The 25,588-nt window shown below is 36.9% G+C and overlaps 1 protein-coding gene across 1 annotated transcript in view; it reads right to left on the bottom strand.

The window, feature by feature from the left end:
• Positions 1-25,588, bottom strand: part of ODAD2 (outer dynein arm docking complex subunit 2) — a 187,581-nt gene that overhangs the window by 107,400 nt on the left and 54,593 nt on the right. The window contains exon 16 of the mRNA XM_059404994.1: positions 23,910-24,152. Within this exon, the coding sequence (XP_059260977.1) occupies positions 23,910-24,152 (243 nt within the window). The remainder of the gene's footprint in view (positions 1-23,909; positions 24,153-25,588) is intronic.

The raw sequence follows: 25,588 nt of genomic DNA, 5'->3' as shown, positions 1-25,588 counted from the left end.
TATTTTACCATCACGATGATGTTGGAGGCTATGGCATGGTTGGAGTCGTGGATCAATCCAGGCCCTGACTTGTGTCTCCTTTAAAGTCTGGATGCCTTGATAAGGGGTTAAGGACAGGAAAGTTGAGTAACACTGAGGAAGGGTCTGTGCTATGTGTTGTGCACTTGCCTACGTGACTTCCCACATGCTCTCCCTACAGAAGGGAACAATGTGGTCAGGGTCATGAATTCTTAGTGGTCCTTGTTGTTCCTGTACCTCCCATAACCCACTCCATGGTTGATTGTCTTGCTAATGGCATTAGCCGTGACTACCTGGCATCACGAGGTTTGCTTGTAGTTAATGCGGTCATCTGACTAGATACTGATGTATTACTCCTTCTATTGTGGTCTGCCTTATAAATGATTGTAAGATGTGGAATAAAATTGGCACTGTTGGATATCCTCCTCAGTGCTCCTCTTGCCCCCCCCCCAAAAAAAAAAAGAGAGTAGAAAAAGCAGCAAAAACTTAAACCCAAGAAGAGTAAAATAAATAAAATAATAAAAATGAAATGAATAATACTAATAAAACACTAGAGCAATTATTCTTTACTTTTTATGTAAAGAGTGCATATTTTAGACTGTGTAAAAGAGTGCATATTTTAGACTGTGTAGACAACATATGATCTCTGTTGCATATTCTTGTTTTGTAAATATTTAAAAATGTAAAAACCATTTTTACCTCACGTTATTAAAAAAAATGAACCATGAGCTGCTTCAAAGACTGATCGAAAAAGAAACACAGAGAGAGAATGCAAATTACTATTATTACAGAACTTGTAAGTGATAAAATAATAGAAATAATAATACAAGGACATTATAAATTAGTACACCAATTAGCTAAACTTAAATGAAAACAAATATATCATTGAGAAAAACAAATTATCAAAATTGACCCAAGAAGACATGGAAAACCTAAAAATACCATATGTATTAAAGACATATAATTTACCTTTAACACTCAAAACAAATAAATCACCATCAACAAAAATCCTTTCCACAAAGAACTCCCAAGTCCACATGGTTTTGCTACTGAATTCTAGCAAACATTTAAGAAAGAAATAATCCTACACAAACTCTATTTGAAAATAGAAGGGAAAGACGATCTTTCAACTTGTTTTATAAGGCCAGCATAACCCATATACTAAAACTTGGCAAAAATATTACAAGAAGTTTATAAATCAGAATACCTCATCAACATAAACACAGAATACAAAGCACCAACTAGTAAAATCCAAGGACAGACAAAAAGGGTAATACAACATGATCAGAGTGATTTTACCCAAAAAATGGAGGGTTGACCTTCAAAAATCAATTCATATAATTCACCTGTTAAAGAACAAAGAAAGTTTATCTGATACTCTTAAAAGCTGCAGAAAAAGCATTTTACAAAATTCGAAACCCATTTATGGTTTAAAAAAACAAACAAACTTCAAAGTAAACTAGGAATAAACGGGACTTCCTCAATCTGATAAAAAGCATCTATGAAAACCAAATGGGGGCGTCTGGGTGGCTCAGTGGGTTGAGCCTCTGCCTTCAGCTCAGGTCATGATCCCAGGGTCCTGGGATCGAGCCTTGTGTCAGTCGGACTCTCTGCTCAGTGAGGAGCCTGCTTCCCCTTCTCTCTCTGCCAGCCTCTGTGCCTGCTTGTGATCTCTGTCAAATGAATAAATAAAATCTTAAAAAAAAATTAAAAAAAAAGAAAGAAAACCAAATGTATGCTACAAATAGCATACATAATGGTAAGAAATTGAGTATTTTCTTCCCAAGATCAGGACAGCACACAGATGTCTAACCACTCACTTCACAGAGGTCCTGGCCTATGCAACAAAGATAAAGAAATAAAAGACATAAAGACTGGGGAGGGGAAGAGTAAACTGTCACTATTTGCAGATAACATAATTCTATATGTAAAAAACTTACAAAATCTATAAAAATTGTTAGAAAGAATGAAGTTAGCAAGGTTGTAAGAATACCCAAAGATACACTTGAATATATACAGGTGTATCAAACAATCACTTACATTTCCATTGTTTATAACAAATAGCTGGAAAATGAATTAAAAATAATTAGCAATCACAGAAGCATAAATAAGCAGGACCCTAGAAAAAAATGTCATGAAAAATATCTAAGACTTCTATGTTGATAGCTACAAAATATTGCTGAAATTAAAGAAGACCCAAGTAAATGGAGATGCATGCCATGTTAGTGGATTGGCAGTCTCAATGTTGCTAAGATTTCCATTCTATCTAAATTGATCTAGATAGTTTCCTAACAACATTTATTAAGTGTTACAATAACCTATAATTTTGAACAAAAATAAAAGTCAGACAAAACAAACACATACTATAGGCTTCCATTTGTTTCCAAATAGAGACAGCACAAAACTATACTCTATATGGAGGCATTCTCAAGAATAAAATTATGAAAACAAGGCAAGATAGGAATTGCCATAAAAGGCAAGAGAAGGGCGCTCTCCAGAGAGAAGAGAGGTCGCAGTGTGTACCCTACAGTAAGGAAGAATAGCCGGAGTTTTTAGGGTAATGACAAAATTCTACTTCTTGGCTTGGGCTGCAGTTATATGAATCTTCCCTTTTGAATAATTTAGAAATATGTACATCTGCATCATGTGCTTTCCTTTATAAATATTACATTTCACAAAATAAATGTTTAAAAATGTGTTTTAATTTCCATACACGTATATATTCTCTCTCTCACAGGAAATGGTACTGCACAACTCATTTAATTCAGCTATTAAACTAAGCACACATCACAGCTGGCTGGATGAAAGACATAATGTGGGTAAATAAAGTCCACATCATCCTCAAATTAAAAGCCCCTAGATCTTGTTTTAAAATGAGAAAATGAAGACCTAGAAGATGAAATTATTCACATAATTACTTTGCATTTGTCATTTTGGTATCACAGGTAAATCCACGTGCTTTTAAAAGTATGCAGATGAGAAACAACAAAAAGAACGTGAAAGGAAGGAAAAATAGATAAAACATATGCTATTTTATGTCTTACATAAACCCTAAAAGGTCACAAAGACTGGTTCTGTGGTAAAAGAAATATCTGGGCAGCCACAAAGAGATTAAGTCTCTTTTGTATACAAACAAGCGTAGCTTTACTTTCCCTCCTCTTTTAAAAAGAACAAATAAACCCAATGTAAAAATAAAAAAAACTATGTGAATGCAACATAATTATGTTGAAACCACAGAAGACAGGAAATTTAGAGTTACAGATTCCATGGTAGGTTTTAATTCTATCCTTGTGTACATGTTTTATAAAAGAGTCTTTCATTACATGATCACATAACACTATACCATGTAACAATCAGTTCAGCAAATGTTTATTTTACAATGTGTGGAAGGAAAATATTTTATAGGATAAACTGTAGGCAATTAGTACATTATTGAAGTAGATTGTTATGTAAAATTTCTGAAAATCCTGGGCATTTACAAAATATTAATAGAAATATATTTTTTTTCTTATCTTCTAAAGAACATGAAATTCAACCTTTTTGTAGGCAGGCACTTATATTTGAAAGCTGGCCTTCAGATTTTAAGGTTATTCTGAAGTAATGAAAAGCTTAGGGCATTAGGATTTTAGCATGTTTTGAATTACATATGCCAGGCATTTTACATAAAAGAACAGTAGAGACTGAAGTAAATCATGACAACCCCTGAGTTCACAATAAATCCCTAGAGCAGCCCTTATTGTCACTACTAGAGTTTGCTAGGGCTCCTAACAATTCATATACCTTTTTTCAAAAGGAAGGAAAGGCATTTATCCTGCTGCCTTTCCTGTATTAACTATATTTCAGTTTTTTATTTTTTAACAAATTTATTTATTTATTAGACAGAAAGAGAGAGGGAGCATAAGCAGAGGGAGTGGAAGAGGGAGAGGGAGAAGCATGCTTCCCGCTGAGCAGGGAGCCAGGGATGAGGTGGGGCTCAATCCCAGGATTCTGGGATCATGACCTGAGCCAAAGGCAGATGCTTAATGACTGAGCCACCCAGGGCCCCTATATTTCAGTTTAACCAGATAGTTAGCAATCAAATCTGGGATAAACCTAATAAAAATATTATTTTATAAAGACTATCCCCCCAAATCTCAAGACCTCCAGAAAAAAGGTCAAATAACTTACAAAAACAAAAGAATCAGACTAGCATCAGACTTCAAAAAGAAAAGTTATGAAGCAGCACTTTTTTTTACTTCAATGAAAAAAGTGGAAATATAGATTTTATATCTAGCAAAGTTGTCTTTTGAGTATTTATAGGAAAATAGCTTCACTGGATATTCACATGTGCTTCTGCACAGCAAGGAAAAAATTAAGTGAGGAAGCAAGCTATGGAATGGGAGAAAGTATCTGCAAACCATAAATCTGATAAGGAGTTAAAATTCAGAATATATAAGGAGTTCATATAAGTCAGTAGCAAACAAACACCTTGATTAAAAAATTGGCAAAGGAATGGAACAGACATCTCTTCAGAGAAGACCTACAAACGGACAACCGGTATAGGAAAACATGTTCAGCATCACTAATCATCAGGGAAATGCAAACCCAAGCCACAATGAACTATTGTCTCATTCCTTGTAGAATGGTTATTCTGCAAAAGAGAAGAGATAAAAAAAATTGTTGGCAAGGATATGAAGAAAAGGGAACCCTTGCACAATGTTGGTGGGAATGTAGATTGGTACAGTAATTATGGAAAACTGTATAAAGGTTCCTCAAAAATGAAAAATAGAATTATTGTATGATCCAACAATCCCACTTCTGGGTATATATGCAGAAGAAATAAATTCAGTATCTCAAGAGATACCTGCACTGTCATGTTCGTTGCAGCATTATTCACAACAGCCAGGATATGGAAACAACCTAAGAGTCCCTTGACAGATGAATGGAAAGAAATTGTGAGTGTGTACACACACACACACACACACACACACACACACACAAACATAATGGAATATTATTTGGCCTTAAAACAGAAAGAAATACTGTAGTTTGTGATGTGGAAATTTGGAAGACATTATGCTTAGTGAAATAAGCCTGACACAGAAGGACAAATATTGCATGATATCATTTGTATATGGAATCTAAAAAAGTTGAAGTTAGATGTCCATTGATATATGGATGGATAAAGAGATGTAGTATATATGTACAATGGAGCGTTATTCAGCCATAGAAAGAATGAAGTCTTGCTATCTGCAACAACGTGGATGGAGTTAGACAGTATAACACTAAGCAAGATAAAAGACAAATAGCATTTGATTTCAGTCATATGTGGAATTTTAAGATACAAATGAACAAAGGGGGGAAAAGAGAGAGAGAGAGACAAACCAAGAAACAGACTCTTAGCTATCGAGAAAACAAACAGATGGCTACCAGAGGGGAGGTGGAAGGGGGGATGGGTGAAATAGGTGATGGGGATTAAAGAGTACACTTATTGTGGTGGGCACTGAATAATGTATAGAACTGTTGAATCACTATATTGTACACCTGAAACCAATATAACACTCAAGGTCAGCTACACTGGAATTAAAATAAAAAACTTAAAAAAAAAAAAAGTTGAACTTAGAGAAACAGAGTAGAATGGTGGTTACCGGGGGTTGGGTGGAGGAAATGGGTCAAATGTACAATGTTTCAGTTATAAAGTGGATAAGTTCTAGAGATATAGTGTATAACACGATAAATATACTATTAATAATGTATATTTGAAATTTCCTAAGAGAATATATCTTGAATGTTCTCACCACATACCCCAAAACACTAGTAACTGTGAGGTAATACACTAGTTAGCTAGTTAGCTTGATTGTAGAATTTTTACACAAGGTATATTGTATCAAAATACCATGTTGTACATCTTAAATATACACAATTTAAAAAACTGTCAATTCTATCTCTAAAAACTTGAAAGAAGTGAAAATACTCAAACATTTAAGAACTTAGAGAATTCTGTCTGCACCCATGAGCCCTTTATGAAGATTCTACTACGGGATGGGTTCTCAACTAAAATATGACTAAAACTTCAGCAAAAAACTGGTGTATGTTTATTGTATTCTACTACGGGATGAGTTCTCAACTAAAATATGACTAAAACTTCAGCAAAAAACTGGTGTATGTTTGTGTGTGTGTGCACATATGTGTGTGTATATACACATACATATATGATTAAACAAGGGGGCAAGGGGAAGGGTAGAATAATGTTCAAATGTTATATGTAATGATAAAGTAGAAATAATGCACTTAAAAATGGGATGAAAGGGGGTGCCTGGGAGGCTTAGTCAGTTAAGCATCTGACTCTTGATCTCAGGGTTGTGAGTCTACTTAAAAAAAGGGGGGGATGGTAAGGAAAAGAAAGAGGGAAAGAGAAAAAAACAGAATACAACCATTGACTACTATATAGATAATAGGTGGGAGTTAAAAAATATCCAATAAAAACTGAGAAACTTAATAGCAAATAACTATATAACAGAAAGTTAAAAGAGGGCAGTAGAAAAATGTATAGGTGGAGGACAATAACTAGAATAAAACAAAAATGAAAAGCTTAAGTAACAAAAATTAGAGAGCAAAGACCACAAATCTTATAAAGCAGAAGCAAATATAACAAAATGTAAATGATTATGAAATATTATTACATTGTTGAGACAAACATATCAGTCATATCAGTAAGTGTGACTACATTTAACTCATTAAAAGAACAAGTGTTCTGGGGCCCCTGGGTGGCTCAGTCCATTGAGTGTCCAACACGATGTCAGGGTTGTGAGACTGAGCCCCGTGTCAGACTCCCCACTGGGCATGGGGCCTGCTAAACCCCATTTGCATGCTCTCTCTCACTAAGAAACCAAACCAAACAAACAACAAAAACAATATTCTTAATTTGGCTTGTGAAGCAAGGCCGTTCCATATACTGTTTAAAAGGGAATATCTAAAAGAAAATGGGTCAAGAAAGACTAAAAATAAAGGGTTGACAAGATATCCCAGGAAAATGCAAAAAGTTAGACAGCAGAACTAAAGATCCTGATATCAGACAAAGTCAAAATCAAGCCCAAACTCATTGAGACCTTGGAATATTAAAAGCCAAAATTCACAACTATTAAAAACACTTCATCATCCAACTTAATATAAATTATTACTATTGAATCTACTTATGTTTTCTTCACCTGTGCAATCTATTTATTTTCTACCTAGATGTAACTGCTGCCAGAACTTTGTGTTTATCATTTTCCCTTTTTGTTTTAAAACAGTTTTATGTGTCCCCAAATTATGTTGTTTGGCTTTGTTTTAGAACTTTGTAAAAATGGTACTACACTATTACCTTCTGCCCCTTGCTTTTATATTCATAATTATATTCTAAGCTCAAAAAAAAAAAAAAAAAACACTTGTCGACCCAATGATATAGCACCTACCCTTAAGAAGTAAAAACTTTATGCGATGTGAGAAAATAAGATAGAAACACACTAATGGCAAGAGGTTTTAAGACACCATTTTTAATAGATCATATGCACAAAAAATGGCAAGTAGAGATAGAAGAGCTCAGTAACATAATAAAATAGATCTTTAGAATACACATCAAATTCTATTCTCTGTAAACAGGGAGTTAAAAAATAACCAATTTTCCTTATTTTCCTTACAAGTACCTATACATACTTTGTAAAAATTTTACTTTGTATTAACTCATAAAACATAAGTAACTTTTGTAAAAAGTAGAAATTGAAAAAATCAACACAGTCTGACCAAAACATGGTAGAAGTTTCTCCTGTTATCCAAAATTAGAGTGTTCCTATGAAACCATTCATTAGCCAAAAAGGTGTAGAGCAAAGAATTACTATTAATTTATATGAAAAAGTTTCTGAGTATTCTCAGATCCCAAAGTAACCTCTCTTAGGCTTTTGTGATTCCTTAGGATACATCTTGCTAACAGATGCCCCAAATTAATTGAGATATGACAGAGATGTTCGTAAGACACAGTTCAAAGATATGATGGCTTGATGCTGAGATGCTGAGTGTGGTTCCCAGGGAAGAACCTTGATGCTGCCATTCTTAATGCTTGTGTAAGGGCTCACCAGGAAACAAATGCTGAATGCTATTTTTGTTTTCTACCTTTTCCCATAAAAGCAAAAATCTTCAGATTCCTTTTGATTAGTGAAAACAGGTACTAATGTAGGTCTTTCATAAACGTGAAGTGGCATCATGTTACTTTTCATATAGTGGGTGATACCTATATAATGAGAAATAGCTAACCAAAACAAAAAAATAAAAATGTTCTTCTTTGTAGAATTACCAAAAAAAACCCCACAACAAACAAACAAACAAACAAAAAACTATTAATAAGTCCTGGGCTAAAATTAGGAAAATATAAACTGAAATAAAAGAATTTCTAAAAAAAAAAAAAAAAGATAATGAAATCACGTTATATCAGTAATACAAGGAATATTTAAAGCATATCAAAGAAAATTCATGTACAAATTACTTTTATTATTTAAACAAAGAATGAAAATAAATTACATAACTTCCCAGCTCAAAACATTAGGAAAAAACTACAAAATAAACCAAAAGGAAGCAACAAGGAATTAATAAAGATAAGAGATAAAAGAAATTTATGAGGCATAGAATGGTACATCTAATTAATAAACTATTTTAAAAAATAGAAACACTATACTAGACAACTAGATCAGGAAAATACTAGAAGGAAGATCATATATACAAAAGCAAAGAAATAAGTGGTGAATAACCATTGAAAAAAGTCAAAATTTAAAAATCATAAGGTATTACTTCATAGACTACTAACTCAAATAAATTTGATAGCACCATGAAATTCATCATTTTATAAGGAAATACAGATTGCCATAAATGACCATTAGAGTAGGGAACATAAATAGAATAGATTCTGTAGAAGAACTAGAGAAAGATAATAAGGAACTAAACACACACACGCGTGCACACACACACACACACACACACACACACACACACACAGAGTAGGGTCATATGATTGCATAGTAGACTTCCACTGAACCTTTAAAACTTAGCTGGTCCCATTGCTCAATAAATTATTCCAGAGTATTGAAATGAAAGAAAACTTCCTAACTCCTTTTGTGAAGCAAGTATAACATTGTTACCTAGAGTTTATAGGAAAAAAAAAAAACAAAAAACAAACCCAAAGACCAATATCAGTCATGTCTTAAAATATTAAGAAACAAAAGTATATATCATACCAAGAAAACAGAACATTATAACCAAATGAAACTTATTTCTGGAATGCAAGTTTGGTTCAGTGTTTGGAAACCCATTTAACAGCATTTACCATATTAGTAGATAAAAGGGAAAAATCATAATGAAGCATATAGAGCCTAATCTCCATAAGTGTTTAAACAGCCTTTGACAAAATTCAATACTTTTCTGATTTAAAAAAAAAAAAAAATGAGTACTGTGAATTGTTTAAGACTGGTGATTCACAGACCTGTACCTCTGAAACAATACATTATCTGTTAATTTTAAAAAGTAACAAAATAAAAATTGATTTTAATTTAAACTTAATATGATAAAATATATATACTTTAGTCCTCAAGACATTATTTTACTTACTTGAAAAATACTGGAGGCATTGCCACTAAAATCGGGAATAAATAGGGCAAGGAAGACCACTATCTATATCACGATCCAACATTATGCTAGGAAATTAGTTAACAAGAGAAATAAATTTAAAGAATAAGAATTTATAAAGAAGAGGTAAAATTTTCTCTGGAATGCTCTAGAGCAGAGGTCAGCAGATTTCGTGGTAAAGGGCTAGATAGTATTTTAGTTTTTGTGGGTCATTTGGTCTCTGTCACAACTACTCAACACTGCCATTGTAGCATAAAAGCAGCTGAAAACAGTAATAAATGAATGAGCATGACTGAGATCTGGTAAAACTTTATTAAAAGATGGGATTTGGCCCAAGGGCTATATTGTGTCAACCACTGCACTTAGACAATTAACAATAAAATGAACTCAAATGAGAGAATTCTGTAAGGTAACAGCATATAGAATTAATATATAAACTTCAGTAGTGTTCATAGAGACAATAAATTGAGGGACAAAATGGCAGAATAAAAAACATGTATGCCATCAACAAAGACGATGAAATACGTAGGAATGACCCACACAAAAATTAACAAAATCCACATGAAGGAAACTACTCTTCACAGTGAAAGAATGAAAGTTCAACAAATGAAGAGTTTCTATAATTTCACTATGGCTCTGGAGAATGACAAGGAAAGCTGGATGAAGGGTAAATGGGAAATCTCTGTACTCTGTATCCTCTTTCTTGCAACTCGTCCTTAAGTCTGGTGCTACTACAAAATAAAAGTTAAAAAGAAATATTTTTAAAAAGTGAAGTTCCTGACATGTAGAAATAAATCATATATATATATATGTGTGTGTGTGTGTGTGTATATATATATATATACATATATATATGTATATATATATATTAAAGACTTTATTTATTTGACAGAGCGAGAGGGCACAGGCAGACAGAGCAGCAGAGGGAGAGGAAGAAGCAGGCTCCCCACTGAGCAGGGAGCCCGATGCGGGGCTTGATCCCAGGACCCTGGGATCATGACCTGAGCCGAAGGCAGAGGCTTAACCAACTGAGCCACCCAGGCGCCCCTAAATCATATATATTTCTTAAGTTTTTAGCTTCCATATTTTTTAGTTTGGAATTTTATAGTATTTTTATAGAAAATTACTTTCCCCAAAACTCAAGTGTTTTTTGCAATGTTGGTATGATTTCATATACCTGAAAGCCAGATTACCTCCAGAAGAATTCTATATATTTAAAATAGATATTAAAAGTCAAGAAGAGAAAATTCAGCACAAATAAATCTACTTTTTCATGAACTTAGTGTGTCAGAATACCTATTGTTCCATTTTAGATCCTAGGGAAGGGCATAATCAATATGAAATTACTTATTTATTTTTAAGATTTTTATCTTCTTAGTTGACACAGAGAGAGAGAGAGAGCACAAGTAGGGGGAATAGCAGAGGGAGAGAAACAAGCAAGCTCCCCACCAAGCAAGGAGCCTGCTGCGGGGCTCGATCCCAGGACCCTAGGATCATAACCTGAGCCTAAGGCAGACACACTTAAGCACTGAGCCACTTGGGCACTCCCAATATGAAATGATTTATATTGAGTTTCTAGAAGCAATGAATTGAAGTATTGAAAAAAGTCAACAGAGCTTTAGGAAATCATTGGTTTCTTAAAAACCATTTTTGATTCAGTAGCTAAACTGTTATTATTAAGATCTTTCTGATTCTTGTTAAAAATATATATAAGGAGAACTGGGTATGCATTCTATTGTACAAAGTTAATAAAACTGTGAATACATGTTTATCCCGCTATGTGACCTGAGTCTTAGCCACAGCCACAGACAAATCACTAAAACATAAAACTGCTAGTCGTTAAAATAAGTTCCTAACCTATGAATTACATAAGACTTAATGGGGGAGAGGTAATTGTTTGTCATTTCCTTACGCTTTAACGGAAAGCTCAAAGATGCAATAAATCCTGCAAATCTAGCAAGAACAGCCATGTCTGAAATATGATGCCAAGAGCAATGCTGTTTGGATTCTTACCAAACTCAAAATACTGTTTTCTGAAACTGCCTTAGTGTGTTTCTAAAAACATTTGTGGGAAAACCGTATTTACAAGTACAAACGGATCCATCGGCGACCTTGTTGCACAAGGAAGGACCATGTTGTCTTTCTCTTAGGAGGCCTTCTCAGAGAATTTGTCAATCTTGAACACTTTTTCTCTTTGAAACACTTTGTTTTTTCAATACCTCGTTTAATTTTCTTCACAACTCTGACTGATCCATCTCAGTTTCTTTATAGGTACTTTGGTATGTTCCTTCTTCCTGAAAGACTGGATTCAACAGGCTTCTGTTCACTCTGCTTTCCCTTCTTCACAATCTTTCATGTACAGCCAGACTCCAGTTACCAAATATTATAACACTATGTCTGATCCGCATCTCTGTCCCGAGCTTTAGACACGAATATCCAACTGACTGGTTACCGTCACCACGTGAATGTGTCATGGGAACCTCCATGTCCTCCCAAACATACCTGAATTCACCATCCATCATTATGTAATAAATGTTGGCTGGGTGCTTACCTTGAGCCTAGGACTGCAGCCGGCACTATAATGATGAGCAAATTGACTTCATTTCTCCCCTAGTGAAGTTCATTCTTCCTTCACTAGCCCTGCACGCATATTCCCTATGTTGGTAAGTGATACCGTTATCCATCTAGTTGCCAAAGTCGGAAACCTTTATGCATATGATCTCAAAGTAACATACTGTACATCTTATACTTACACAATGTGACACATCAGATTTATTCAATTTTTTTTAAAGATTTTATTTATTTATTTGTCAGAGAGAGAGAGAGCAAGAGCGAGCACAGGCAGAGTGGCAGGCGGAGTCAGAGGGAGAAGCAGGCTCCCTGCGGAGCAAGGAGCCCGATGTGGGACTCGATCCCAGGACGCTGGGATCATGACCTGAGCCGAAGGCAGCTGCTTAACCAACTGAGCCACCCAGGCGTCCCAGATTTATTCAATTTAAAAAAAAAAAAAAGAGGATGCCTGGGTGGCTCAATGGGTTAAGCATCTGCCTTTGGTTCAGGTCAGGATCTCAGGATCCTGGGATCCTGCTTCCTCCTCTCTCTCTGCCTGCCTTGCTGCCTACCTGTGATCTTTGTCAAATAAGTAAATAAAATCTTAAAAAAAAAAAAAAAAAAAAACAGAAACCTAAATATCATCCTGCGCTTCTTCTTTAATAACTCATGTTCAGTCATTGCCCCAGTTTTATTCATTCTTTCCCTTTATTTCTCTTTAATCTGTTGCTTTCTTTATTTTCTATTCTATTATATTCCACTGGCTTAGTTTAAGCCACCTTCACCTCTGGCCTGCAATGATCCCTTAACATGTCCCTTTGTCTCAGGTTATACTTAAAACCCTTCATTAAACTTCAATCAACTTTAAAATAAAAAGCATATGTATTACCATGATACAAAAGCCTGAGTTATAACTGCCTATGTAAACATGTAAAATGTCAATGTCACACCCTCCAAGCTCCTAACTGCGGGTTGGAATTTAGAGTGAATTATTCACCAGGTAGGGGTCACTCTTCTCAATTTATAGCCAATTAAATAACATGATAAATTTGATGCAAAAAAAAAAAAAAAACACAGAAACAAGGAACGCATCTATAGATGAGTACAGACACTAGACAGTCTGGCTTTAATTGTCTATTTAAATATTATCATTTTAAATTGCTATTAATCAAAGCTACTGCTACATGACAAACACTGACCAACATTTACCCAGCACTTACTATGCATCAGGTATTTGACACACACTGATTCATATAATCATTACAACACCCCAATGAGACAGGTGTCCTTACCATTCCCAATTTTATCTATGCGGTAACCAAGGCACCAAGTAGTTTAATAATTTGCCAAAGGAAACATTTGGTAAGTGGTAAGACTGGCATCTAAGCAATGGCTCCAGAACCGATGTTCTTTTTTTTTTTTTTTAAAGATTTTATTTATTTATTTGACAGACAGAGATCACAAGTAGGCAGAGAGGCAGGCCCAAACCACTGAACCACCCAGGCACCCCCCCAATATTCTTTTTTATTAAGATTTTTTTATTTGGGGGGAGGGCAAAGGGAGAGGGAGAGAAAGAATCTCAAGCAGACCCTCTGCTTAGCACGGGAGGTCTACTCAGGGCTCAATCTGGGGACCCTGAGATCATGACCTGAGCCGAAACCAAAGATTGGACGCTTCACTGACTGAGCCACCCAGGCTCCCCTGGAATCTGTGTTGTTAATCAGTATACGATACAGAACAAAAGGGGATTGTGCAGGGTATTAAATAAGAACTGAGATTTTATAAAGATGATACATATTTGCCATATGGATTATATAGAAAAATATAAAGGAAAAAAAAGAAATGATCACAAATCCTTCCATTCAGAAATAATAATCTTTGATAACTGATGTAAATGATTCTAGATCCTTGTTTATGTCTGAAGCTGGAGAACAGGATGGATGGGTAGATAAGAGAGGTAGAAAATGGATGGATAGATGATAAACAAATAGATAAAAGGATGTTGTATATAGTACCTCCTGATTCATTTATATGAAAGATGATAAAATTTGTACACTGATTCACCCACCTTGAATTTGTTTTTATTGTTGTCAGTTGTATTATTAAATTATTAGTAGTAGTATCTATAAAATGTAGATGATTCCCCTAATGATAACTCCTCCATTATTTCTTAGTCTAATATTTAATTAAATTTCAGTGGTTTCCACTGATACCGTTTATCCATATTTTGCTGTTCTGAAAAACTTTGAGTAATTTCCTTTTTTTAAAATTTTTTTTATTTTTTTAATAAACATATATTTTTATCCCCAGGGGTACAGGTCTGTGAATCACCAGGTTTACACACTTCACAGCACTCACCAAAGCACATACCCTCCCCAATGTCCATAATCCCACCCCCTTCTCCCAAAACCCCTCCCCCCAGCAACCCTCAGTTTGTTTTGTGAGATTAAGAGTCACTTATGGTTTGTCTCCCTCCCAATCCCATCTTGTTTCATTTATTCTTCTCCTACCCACTTAAGCCCCCATGTTGCATCACCACTTCCTCATATCAGGGAGATCATATGATAGTTGTCTTTCTCTATGACCCAGCAATTGCACTATTGGGTATTTACCCTAAAGATACAAATGTAGTGATCCAAAGGGGCACGTGCACCCGAATGTTTATAGCAGCAATGTCCACAATAGCCATACTATGGAAAGAACCTAGATGTCCATCAACAGATGAATGGATCAAGAAGATGTGGTATATATACACAATGGAATACTATGCAGCCATCAAAAGAAATGAAATCTTGCCATTTGCGACAACATGGATGGAACTAGAGCGTATCATGCTTAGCAAAATAAGTCAAGCAGAGTAATTTCCTTTTTTTTAAAGATTTTATTTATTCATTTGACAGGCAGAGATCACAAGTAGGCAGAGAGGCAGGCAGAGAGAGAGAGGAAGAGAAGCAGGCCTCCTGCTGAGCAGAGGGCCCGATGCGGGGCTCGATCCCAGGACCCTGGGATCATGACCTGAGCCGAAAGCAGTGGCTTTAACCCACTGAGCCACCCAGGCACCCCGACGTTGAGTAATTTCTTGATTGACTTTCTGTAATTCGCAGTTTTTTCAAGAAGGGCTAGTATGGAACTCACTAATTCCTTGTGTGATTGAGAATGTGCTACTACCTTCATATTTGAAGAACAACTTGGATGTAACATTCTTGAGTAATAGTTTTCTATGTCAGAATGTTAATCTGAGGCATTTGATCCTCCCTTCAATGTCTTTTGACCTTTAAAGAAGTTGTGGAGAAGGGTGAAGACCTTCTGTCCTCATGGTTTGTTCTTTTGCCTAGCTATACTCACTTTCCCTTTCCTTTTGAAACGCAAGCAGATTTATCAGGATGCATTACTATTGGCCATTCTGTATCAATATTGCTGGGGTCTTTTTGGGTCTTCTGACCTACAGATTCACACAAAAATTTTTATTCCATTCTTAACTTTAATTAAGATCATCGTCCACTGGTTCCAAACTCTTCTTAAAGAATACCCATTATGGGGACACCTGGGTGGCTCAGTTGGTTAAGCGGCTGCCTTCGGCTCAGGTCATGATCCCAGCGTCCTGGGATTGAGTCCCACATCAGGCTCCTTGCTTGGCGGGGAGCCTGCTTCTCCCTCTGCCTCTGTCTGCCTGTGCTTGCTCTTGCTTCTCTATGACAAATAAATAAAATCTTTAAAAAAAAAAAAAAGAATACCCATTATGTTTAAGTTGGGTCTCCTTGAGTTCTGTATTTATCAACTCCTTTATTGTAATTTTAATATATTCTTCATTTTATGTTTCCTATATGCCACATGCCTGTGTTTGCGATTGTTTATCATACTTCTTTTGCATATATTCAGGCTTTAAGTTCAATAATTTTTTATTTCTCTTTTGAGCTCTGGCTACTAGCTTGTCACAACAATTTGTTATTTTATAAAGTCTTTTTGTAAAATTTGATGTGATTTCTTTTGGCTCTTTATTAAGAGGTAGTATACTGCTTAATAGCCTTGTGATTGTGGGGAAATTATTTGTCTGAGTCTATCTGTTTCCTTTTATGATGGAATTACCTCAAAAACAATCCTATGAAAATCTGCAATTCTCTTTACCTTGTGAACACATCTCTTCCATTCAGTTTTGAGCATTCAAACAGTCAATCTGGCTTACTCCAGACCTCTAAAAATGTATAGCTTCATTGTGTTGCAATCCGGCAATCATCATCTCTAGTATCCTTTTCACTCCAAAGGGTCTCCAGCAGTCTCCTTGGGCTAGAAGACTGTTGTAGACAGTATAAAATGACAGGTCCACATGACTTTTCCTTAGGCTCCACTTCTGGTGTTTTATAATGCAAAACTAGCTCTCTGATGGGAAATTTCTCACTTCTACCAAGGCCTATTCACTCCCCTAGTCTCTGCCATGAAGACAAAAGAAAAACGTTGGCTATGCATTTCATAGCCATGACACTTATTTGGGGGGAAATCTCAAGATACGAAGAGGCATGTGTTCGCTGTCAGCACATTACATGCAGATCAGTAATTTACCTACATTCTGAAAGTGTGTTTCACACATAAGGTTTGGAACTGTGGAGATTTCCTTGTTGTTGTTTTTTCCCCTATTTTTCTTCTTTTTTGTAGTTTTCATATTATTAAGCAGAAATCAAATGTTTTATAAAATTATTCAAACTACTACCATGTATTTACAAATAAATGCTGATTTACTGCCATTTCATCATCTACTCTAGCATTTGAAAATTACTTGTCTGTCTCCCCAACTCAGTCAAAAGTTCCTTGAGGCCTACTGTTTATTACTGAGTTGTTCTTTCATTACATTTTGTTGCTTCAAAACCTACATTAAGATTTGGAATAAGAAAAGCATGTAGCTGTTTTCTCAAGATTTTTCTTGAATGGGGTCAAGTGAAAAATCAATAAATATAATAATTTATAGTTATATTAAAAAGGGTTTGAAAGCTTGTTGTGAGGGGCACATGGGTGGCTCAGTGGGTTAAAGCCTCTGCCTTCAGCTCAGGTCATGATCTCCGGGTCCTGGGATCGAGCCCCAAATCAGGCTCTCTGCTCAGCAGGGAGCCTGCTTCCCTTCCTCTCTCTCTCTGCCTGCCTCTCTGCCTACTTGTGATCTCTGTCTGTCAAATAAATAAATAAAATCTTAAAAAAAAATAAAAAAGAAAGCTTGTTGTGAAAGTAATGTAATGATGAGATTTAGAAATAATTTGTGGGTGTCAATTAGATAACCTAGTAATGACTTATGTGGAAAACATTAAATCTGAGATATAGAATAGAAGAAGGGGCTTTTTTTTTTTGCAAAAATGAATTCTAATCTATATATATGAAATGTGATATGTTTACTATTTATAATAGGAACAGAATAGAAAACCCAGAAATAAACCCACAATTTTGTGTTCAGTTAGTCTTTGACAAAGGAGGAAAGAATATGCAAAGGGAAAAACACAGTCTCTTCACCAAATGGTGTTGGGAGAGCTGGATAGTTACATGCAAAAGAATGAAACTGGACCACTTTCTTAAACTATATACAAAAGTAAACTCCAAATGGATGAAGAAACCTAAATGTGAGACCTGAAGCCATAAAAATTCTTGAAGAGAGTGCAAGCAGTGATTTCTGACATCAGCCATAGCAACATTTTCTAGATATGTCTCCTGAGGCAAGGGAAATAAAAGCAAAAATAAACTATTGGGACCTCAGCAAAATAAAATCTTTTGCACAGCAAAGGAAACAATAAAACTAAAAGGCACCCTACTGAAAGAGAAGATGTTTGCAAATGACATATCCAATAAACAGTAAAGAAGATGCGGTTCATATATACAATGGAATATTACTCAGCCATCAGAAAGGATGAACACCCACCATTCACACCAACATGGATGGAATTAGAGGGGATTGTGTTAAGTGAAATAAGTCAAGCAGAGAAAGACAATTATCATATGGTCTCACTCAAATGTGAAACATAAGGAATAGCGTAGAGTACCACAAGGGAAGGAAGGAAAAACTGAATGGGAAGAAATCAAAGGGAGACAAACCATGAGAGACTCTAGACTCTGGGAACCAAAGTGAAGGTTACAGAAGAGAGGGGAGTAGGAGGGTGGGGTAACCTGGTGATGGGTATTAAGGAGAGCATGTGTTGTGGTGAGCACTGGGTGTTATACACAACTAATGAATTGTTGAGCACTACATCAAAAACTAATGATGTACTACATGCCTTCTAATTGAATACAATTTTATACACACACACACACACACACACACACACACATATATATATATAGAGAGAGAGAACTCAACAGTCAAAATTAAATAAATAAAATAACCTAATTTAGAAATAGGCAGAAGACATGAACAGATATTTCTCCAAAGAAGACATACAGATGGCCACCAGACTCATGAAAAGATGTTCGACATCACTCAGCATCAGCGGAATACAAATCAAAACCACATTGAGATACCATCTCATACCTGTCAGAATGGCTAAAATCAGAAATGAGAAAAAAATAAAAGGTGTTGGTAAGGATGTGGAGAAAAAGGAACACTCTTGCACTGTTAGTGGGAATGCGAACTGGAGCAGGCACTCTGCAAAACAGTATGGGGTCCCTCAAAAAAGTTAAAAATAGAACTACCCTGTGATCTAGGAATTACACTATTGGGTATTTACCCCCAAAATACAAAACCACTAATTCAAAGTGATACATGCACCTCTGTTTATTGTAGCATTGTTTACAGTAGCCAAACTACTGGAAGGAGCCTAAGTGTCCATCAATAGATGAATGGATAAAGAAGGAATGGTATACACACACACACACCCTGGAATATTATTCAGCCATAAAAAAACTAAAATTTTGCCATTTGCAATGATATTGATGGAGCTAGAGCATATAATGCTAAGTGAAATTAGAGAAAAATACCATATGCCCTCACTCGTATGTAGAATTTAAGAAACAAAACAAGTAACAAAGGAAAAAGGAGAGAGAGAGAGACAAACCAAGAAACAGACTCTTAACCATAGAGAACAATCTGACAGTGACCAGAGAGGAAGTGGGTGGGGGAGATGAGTGAAACAGCTGATGAGGATTAAGAAGGGCCCTTATCATGAACACAAGGTGATGTATGCAAGTGTTTGTTGAATTGCTACATTGTATACCTGACACTAATGTAACACTGTACATTAACTCTGCTGGAAGTAAAATTAAAAACTTAGTAAAAAAGAAATTAGTAATCATCAAGAGATAAAAAGATGATTTATGACACAGTCACACAGTGATACAGAAATCATACACTATTAACAAGGCAGACAATGGCAAAATATATATGAAATGTATGTAAAAAAACAAGCAAACATACCTCAAGGTGGCTTCTCAAGCAGAGCTCACTCCCATCCTAGGGCTTTTGTGTTCACTACTCCTTGTCAATGTGTTTTCATCCCTCAGGTGGTCTCATCTCAAAGGTCTTTTTTTTTTTTTAAGATTTTATTTATTTTATTTGGCAGAGAGGAGATCACAAGTAGGCAGAGAGGCAGGCAGAGAGAGAGGGGGAAGCAGGCTCCCTGCTAAGCAGAGAGCCCGATGCGGGGCTCGATCCCAGGACCCTAAGATCCCAGGACCTGAGCCGAAGGCAGCGGCTTAATCCACTGAGCCACCCAGGCGCCCCTCATCTCTCAGGTCTTGATTCAGATAACCTCCCAGGGACTACTGTCCTCTCTCCCACTTTCTCCTTCCTCTTTCCACTGTAGCTAAAGTAACCACCTCCCACTCATTCACTCTCTTTCAGTCATGCTCTTTTCTTTTCTTTATAGCATTCAGCATTATCTGATATCATTTTATTTAAGAGTTTATAGTTTAGGGGTGCCTATAGTTTAGGCACCCCTAAACTCAGTGGGTTAAAGCCTCTTTCTGTGGGTACACTACTTTCAGTCGCTAGCACAAAAATGCTTGATAAATATTTGTTCAGTGAATAAGGAATAAACAATATAACTTTAGACATTTAACATTTGCAAGGAAAAGATGAAGCTTGAGAGGCAGGCTGGGGTCAGGAGGCAAATGTTCTGAATAGCAGGCTAAGGAACTTCAGTTTGTTTTTTGTTTATTTTTTGTTTGTTTTTTTAATTTTAAAGATTTTTATTTATTTGACAGATCAGAAGTAGTCAGAGAGGCAGGCAGAGAGAGAGAGGAGGAAGCAGACTCCCCACTGAGCAGAGAGCCTGATGTGGGGCTAGATCCCAGGACCCTGAGACTATGACCTGAGCCGAAGGCAGAGGCTTTAACCCACTGAGCCACCCAGGCGCCCCTTCAGTTTGGTTTTTAAAGCTTGAGAGGTCACGGATGGTTCTTTAGAAAACAACCCTATAAGATCTACAGTTTAGAAGAATTAATTTCAGTGCCATTCAGGAAAGATCTGGAAGGGGAGAACTATAAGATGAGACCAAACAAGACTTGCTTCAGTAGTCCAGGTAGAAGGTGACAGAAGCTCAAATGAAGGCAGAGAGCCAGAGGATGCATTCAAAAAATGTTCAGAGGCAGTTGGTGGTGTTGGCAGACATGAGTGGACAAAAAAGTAAGCAAGAGCCAAAGATCAAAAGATATATATAAAGCCATTTCTAACAAGTGATTATTATATGCTAATGAATGCTATGTGTGTGTGTGTGTGTGTGTGTGTGTGTGTGTGTTTAAAGATGAATACATTAGAAAATTGTTTTGTAGGCACAGTGGATGTTCTTCTCTTGGAAGTTATCCCAAGTAAGACTAGTGTTCCTTGGTGTCTGAAACACCAGAGCCTCAGGCTCCAGGAACCAAGTCGGAAGAGAGTTACAGAGGCCTTAGCACTTTGGTCCCAGACATGTGGTGAGATGGGACTCACATTAACAGAGCTCCAGGGCTGTCTTAGAGTTGCAGGCTTCCGGTAAAGAAAGGGGACCTGACCAAATACAAATGAGTCACAAAGGCCAGGAGAGTGGGCAGATGGAAGGAGGCATGACCAGAGACTACTGGCATCAGGTAGAAGCTTCCTGTACCAATCAAATGGTGAAACAGATAGGAAAAGATACTTATCAGCAGGGCTGTATGTATGGTTCTGGGTATATGTCTGTGGGAACGGTGCTCCCTAGAGTTGTGCGGGTCACACACCGAAGAGTTGAATGAATGAGCCGAAGAGTTGAATGAATGAGCCAGTCAGAATGAAATGGTATAGGAGATATATAGGAGAATCATATCATATAAAGATTACAGGTGTGACTCCTGGATCCAATCAACCATCTCAAGAAACGCTGCTAGGACTGAAGGGGACAGAAATGGGATGAAATGAAGAAAGATTGTCAGATTCAGTCTATAGGACAGGCCAGTAGAGCCATCCAGCTGCCCAATAATGTGGTGTTATTTCTTACATAGCCAGGATTCCTGGGGGTCCAGGAATCAAGGGATGGAAATGAGAGTGGTACCTACTACTGACTCGCATCACTGGCGACCCACTAGCAAATGTTTTTTCTTCTTGTTCCTGTGACCTTACACTTTGCTGGTTTAGAGGTCTTGGTTCCAATGCAGGGAATGCTTCCACCAGGAGACCCAACAACGATTCCAGTGAACTGCAAGTTAAACCTGCCTCCCAGCCACTTTGGCCTCCCCATGCCTCCAAACTAATAAGCAACAGAGAGAGTTACTGTGTTGGTTGGAGATTCTGATCCCAATTATCAAGAGGAAACTGGACTGCCACTGCACAATAGGGGTAAAGAACACTGTATCTGGAAAAGAGGAGATCCCTTAAGGCGTCTTAAGTATTACCATGCCCTGTGATTACAGTTGATGGAAAACTACAACAACCCCATCTAGGCAGGACTACTTATGGCCCAGACCCTCAGGAATGAAGGTTTGGGTTACCCCACCAGGTAAAGAACCACAATAAACTAAAGTGCTTGCTGAGAGCAAAGGGAATATTGAATGGGCAATGAAAGAGGGTACTTGTAAATACCAGCTATGACTCCATGGCCAGTTACAGAATGAGTATTGTAATTGTCATGAATATTCCTTCCTTATTTTGTTATGAATATGTCTGTGTATATCTTTTTCCCCCTCTTTTATCCTTTTATCATGTAACTCAAGATATATTAACTTTATGTCATAGTTTTTAAGAATGGTCAACTTTACATCAAAGTATTTAAGTAACAGGACATCAAGGAGAAGAGTAAACATCATCTAAGAACTTTGCTTCCTCTTCTGGGAAAAGGGTTAGTGAGTTTTCAGTGACACACTGGATAGTTATCTAGTGTTAGGCAGGGATATGGCCTTATTATCTCTCTATAGAGATTAAGCATGGTTTAAGGAGATGCATGAATGGGGACCAAGTTGACAAAGGATGGATATGTGATGGTTAATGTTTATCTGTCAACTTCAACTGGTTTAAGGGCTGCCCAGACATTTGGTTACACTTTTGTTTGAGAGAGAGAAAGCACATGCCAGCAGGGCAGGGAGGGCCAGAGGGAGAGGGAGAGAGAGAATCCTAATCCATGCTGAGGAGGGGTCTCATGACCCTGAGGTTAAGACCTAAGCCAAGATCAAGAATCAGATACTCAACTCTCAGATCCACTCAGATACCCATAGTCAAAAGTTAATTTGTATATTTCTGTGAAGGTGGCTTTTGGGATGAGATTGATACTTAAATTGGTGGACTTTGAATATAGCAGATTATCCTCCATAATGTAGGTGGGCCTCATCCAATCAGTTGAAGGCCTTAATAGAAAAGGGCTGGCTGCCTCTAAGCAAAGAAGGAATTCTGCCAGCAGACTGCCTTTGACGTCAAAATGAAGCTCCTTCCTGAGTCTCCAGCCTGTCAGCCTCCCCCATCAGAAGGGGGAACTTTGTCAAGCCTCCACAATCATGTGAGCCAATTCCTTAAATCTGTCCCCCCTATGCCTCCCACCTTTCTCATCCTGTTGATTCTGGTTCTCTGGAGAACCCTCATGCAATAACTTTGGCCCATATGGTTCCTCCCTTTCTGGGCTTCATATATATATGAAGTATTAGTATATACTTCACACACACATATTTCTTATAAATATATGTAATCTATACACAAATACACGTTTATGTGTATGTGTGTGTGTGTGTATAAAATCTTGCTATTATGCTCAAGTTGTATAAAATTTAAGTCTTTTCTTCCTAATTAGAGAGGAATTTGCTCAAGGACCAAGATCACAGCTTAAAATCCTTTGTCTTCCTCCCTCATTGGTTCGCAGCTCTTGTTAGGTGCTCAAAATATGTTTGCTGAATTGAATTGAAAAACAAAGAAGATACTAGGGGAATGCTACCTAGTACTACCTAGGGTCTCAGTTAGAGAGAGAGAGAGAGAATTCTTCCTTAGGAAGCAGAGAAAAATTTTGTTGATTGTATGAAGGTTTCTGGGTGGGATATTAATTACTGGGAATGTTAAATCCTCCCGATATTAATTACTGCGAATGTTAAATTCTCCCAATAAGCCCAGTCTCAGCCCTCTAGCTCATCCAAGGGAACAATCTGGCTCTGTTAACTCATGATTGGTCAACTTGCGGTTATTTATATGGAAATCCACTTTACTTTCTCACCATTTGTGCAAGCCAATTCTAAGTGATGACACTGTTCTATGACAACCTGTGTATTTCCCCTAAAACTCTCAAATAAAATCTTTCTGTGGCTAGGCTACTTACGCCATACTTTCGGGTTCTGCTGCACAAGCACCAACTGCTTTTGTGACGTTGACAAGAAGAGTTTGGTTTATTCCTACGAGGAGGTTCACAAGTGGTTGAATGCCACCACATTTCCGGACAAGGACTCGGTTTTCATATTCCTGACAACATTCCCCCAGTGCACCAACCACGTTCACAAGTACTTCTTCAGGCTGGTCAGTTAAAAGTCCCACCAACGTCTCAATGGCTTTGTATTCCCGAAACCTGTGCTCATCACAAGAAAAAGGGGGAGGAAAAGAGGAGAACAATATTACTTTTGGTGTAAAATTAGCTAATATTAATAGCACAAAATTGCTGAATGACAACTATACGCTCATTCAGTCCTTACAAAAACCCTATGATGCAGGTACTACTACAATCCCCACTATCAGAAAGCTAATTTGAAGCTTTGTAAATAGTGAAGCAGACATCGATATCCGGCCATCTGCACCTTTAATCTCTATACGGTACAGACTCTAAGAAAACTACAACTTCACATCAGTGTCAGTGATTCTACTATGTTATGGGTGTGCTCGCTTCGGCAGCACATATACTACTATGCTATGGGTGTTTCCTCATGTCACAGAGACTATTTAACAGGAACAAAACAACATAAGCCTACTTTGTGTTAAATAAGACAATTTCTTGTTAGCATCATCACACTAAGGGGCTCCTGGAGGGCTCAGTCAATTGAGTGTCCAACTCTTCTTTTCAGGTCAGGTACTAATCTCAGGGTGATGAGATTGAGCCCCAAATTGGGCTCTGTTCTCAGAGGGGAGTCTGCTTGAGAGTTTCTCTCTCTCTCCCCCTTTGCCCTTCCTCCCACTCATGTGTACTCTTTCTCTCAAATAAACGAATAAATCTTTGAAAAAAAAATCATCACATTGAGACAAAGAGTTGCCTCAGAATATCCATCATAGAGTATGAGAACTCTAAAAGTACACAGGGATAAATTTGAATATTAAATAAATCTGGGGGTGCCTGGGTGGCTCAGTGGTTTAAGCCTCTGCCTTTGGCTCAGGTCATGATCTCAGGGTCCTGGGATCAAGACCCGCATCCGGCTCTCTGCTCGGCGAGGAGTCTGCTTCCTCCTCTCTCTCTCTGCCTGCCTCTCTGCCTACTTGTGATCTCTGTCTGTCAAATAAATAAATAAAATCTTAAAAAAAAATAAATCTGATGATCATAATGTTTACAAGTACTTTAAAAGTTAATGAAATCATTTGAAAATGGCTGTTCTTTAACAGATTAGTTAGCATTTCGCTGATTTATCTTGTTTATCTTTTAAAAAGGAATAAAGAGTGGAACCACTTCCATCTATAAAGATTCAGTGGGAAATTCATCCCTCATCTTCTTCAATTAGAGTTGCTTGTCATTTATATGGCTGCCCGTAAGTAAAAAGAGCCCATTTACACAGATAGATTACATGAGCAAGTCCCTTAGTACTTAGTACTGAGTGAGGCGCAAAAAACCATTGCCAGGTGGTGGGATGGGAAATAGAAGTCTTTCATTTAAAAAAAATACCTTAATCCTGCCAAATTAGTCTAGAATGTATGTGTATGAAAACTAGAGGTGTAGCATTAGGATTGACTCTATTAAAATAACATTACAGGAATGTGTTTCAGTGGCCATATTTTTTATGCATTTACACTTTATTTAGAAAC

Source organism: Mustela nigripes, chromosome 6 (genome assembly GCF_022355385.1).
Source record: "Mustela nigripes isolate SB6536 chromosome 6, MUSNIG.SB6536, whole genome shotgun sequence".
NCBI lineage: Eukaryota > Metazoa > Chordata > Mammalia > Carnivora > Mustelidae > Mustela > Mustela nigripes.
Note: the sequence above shows the minus strand (reverse complement) of the source record. Positions and strands in the feature narration are given on the sequence as shown.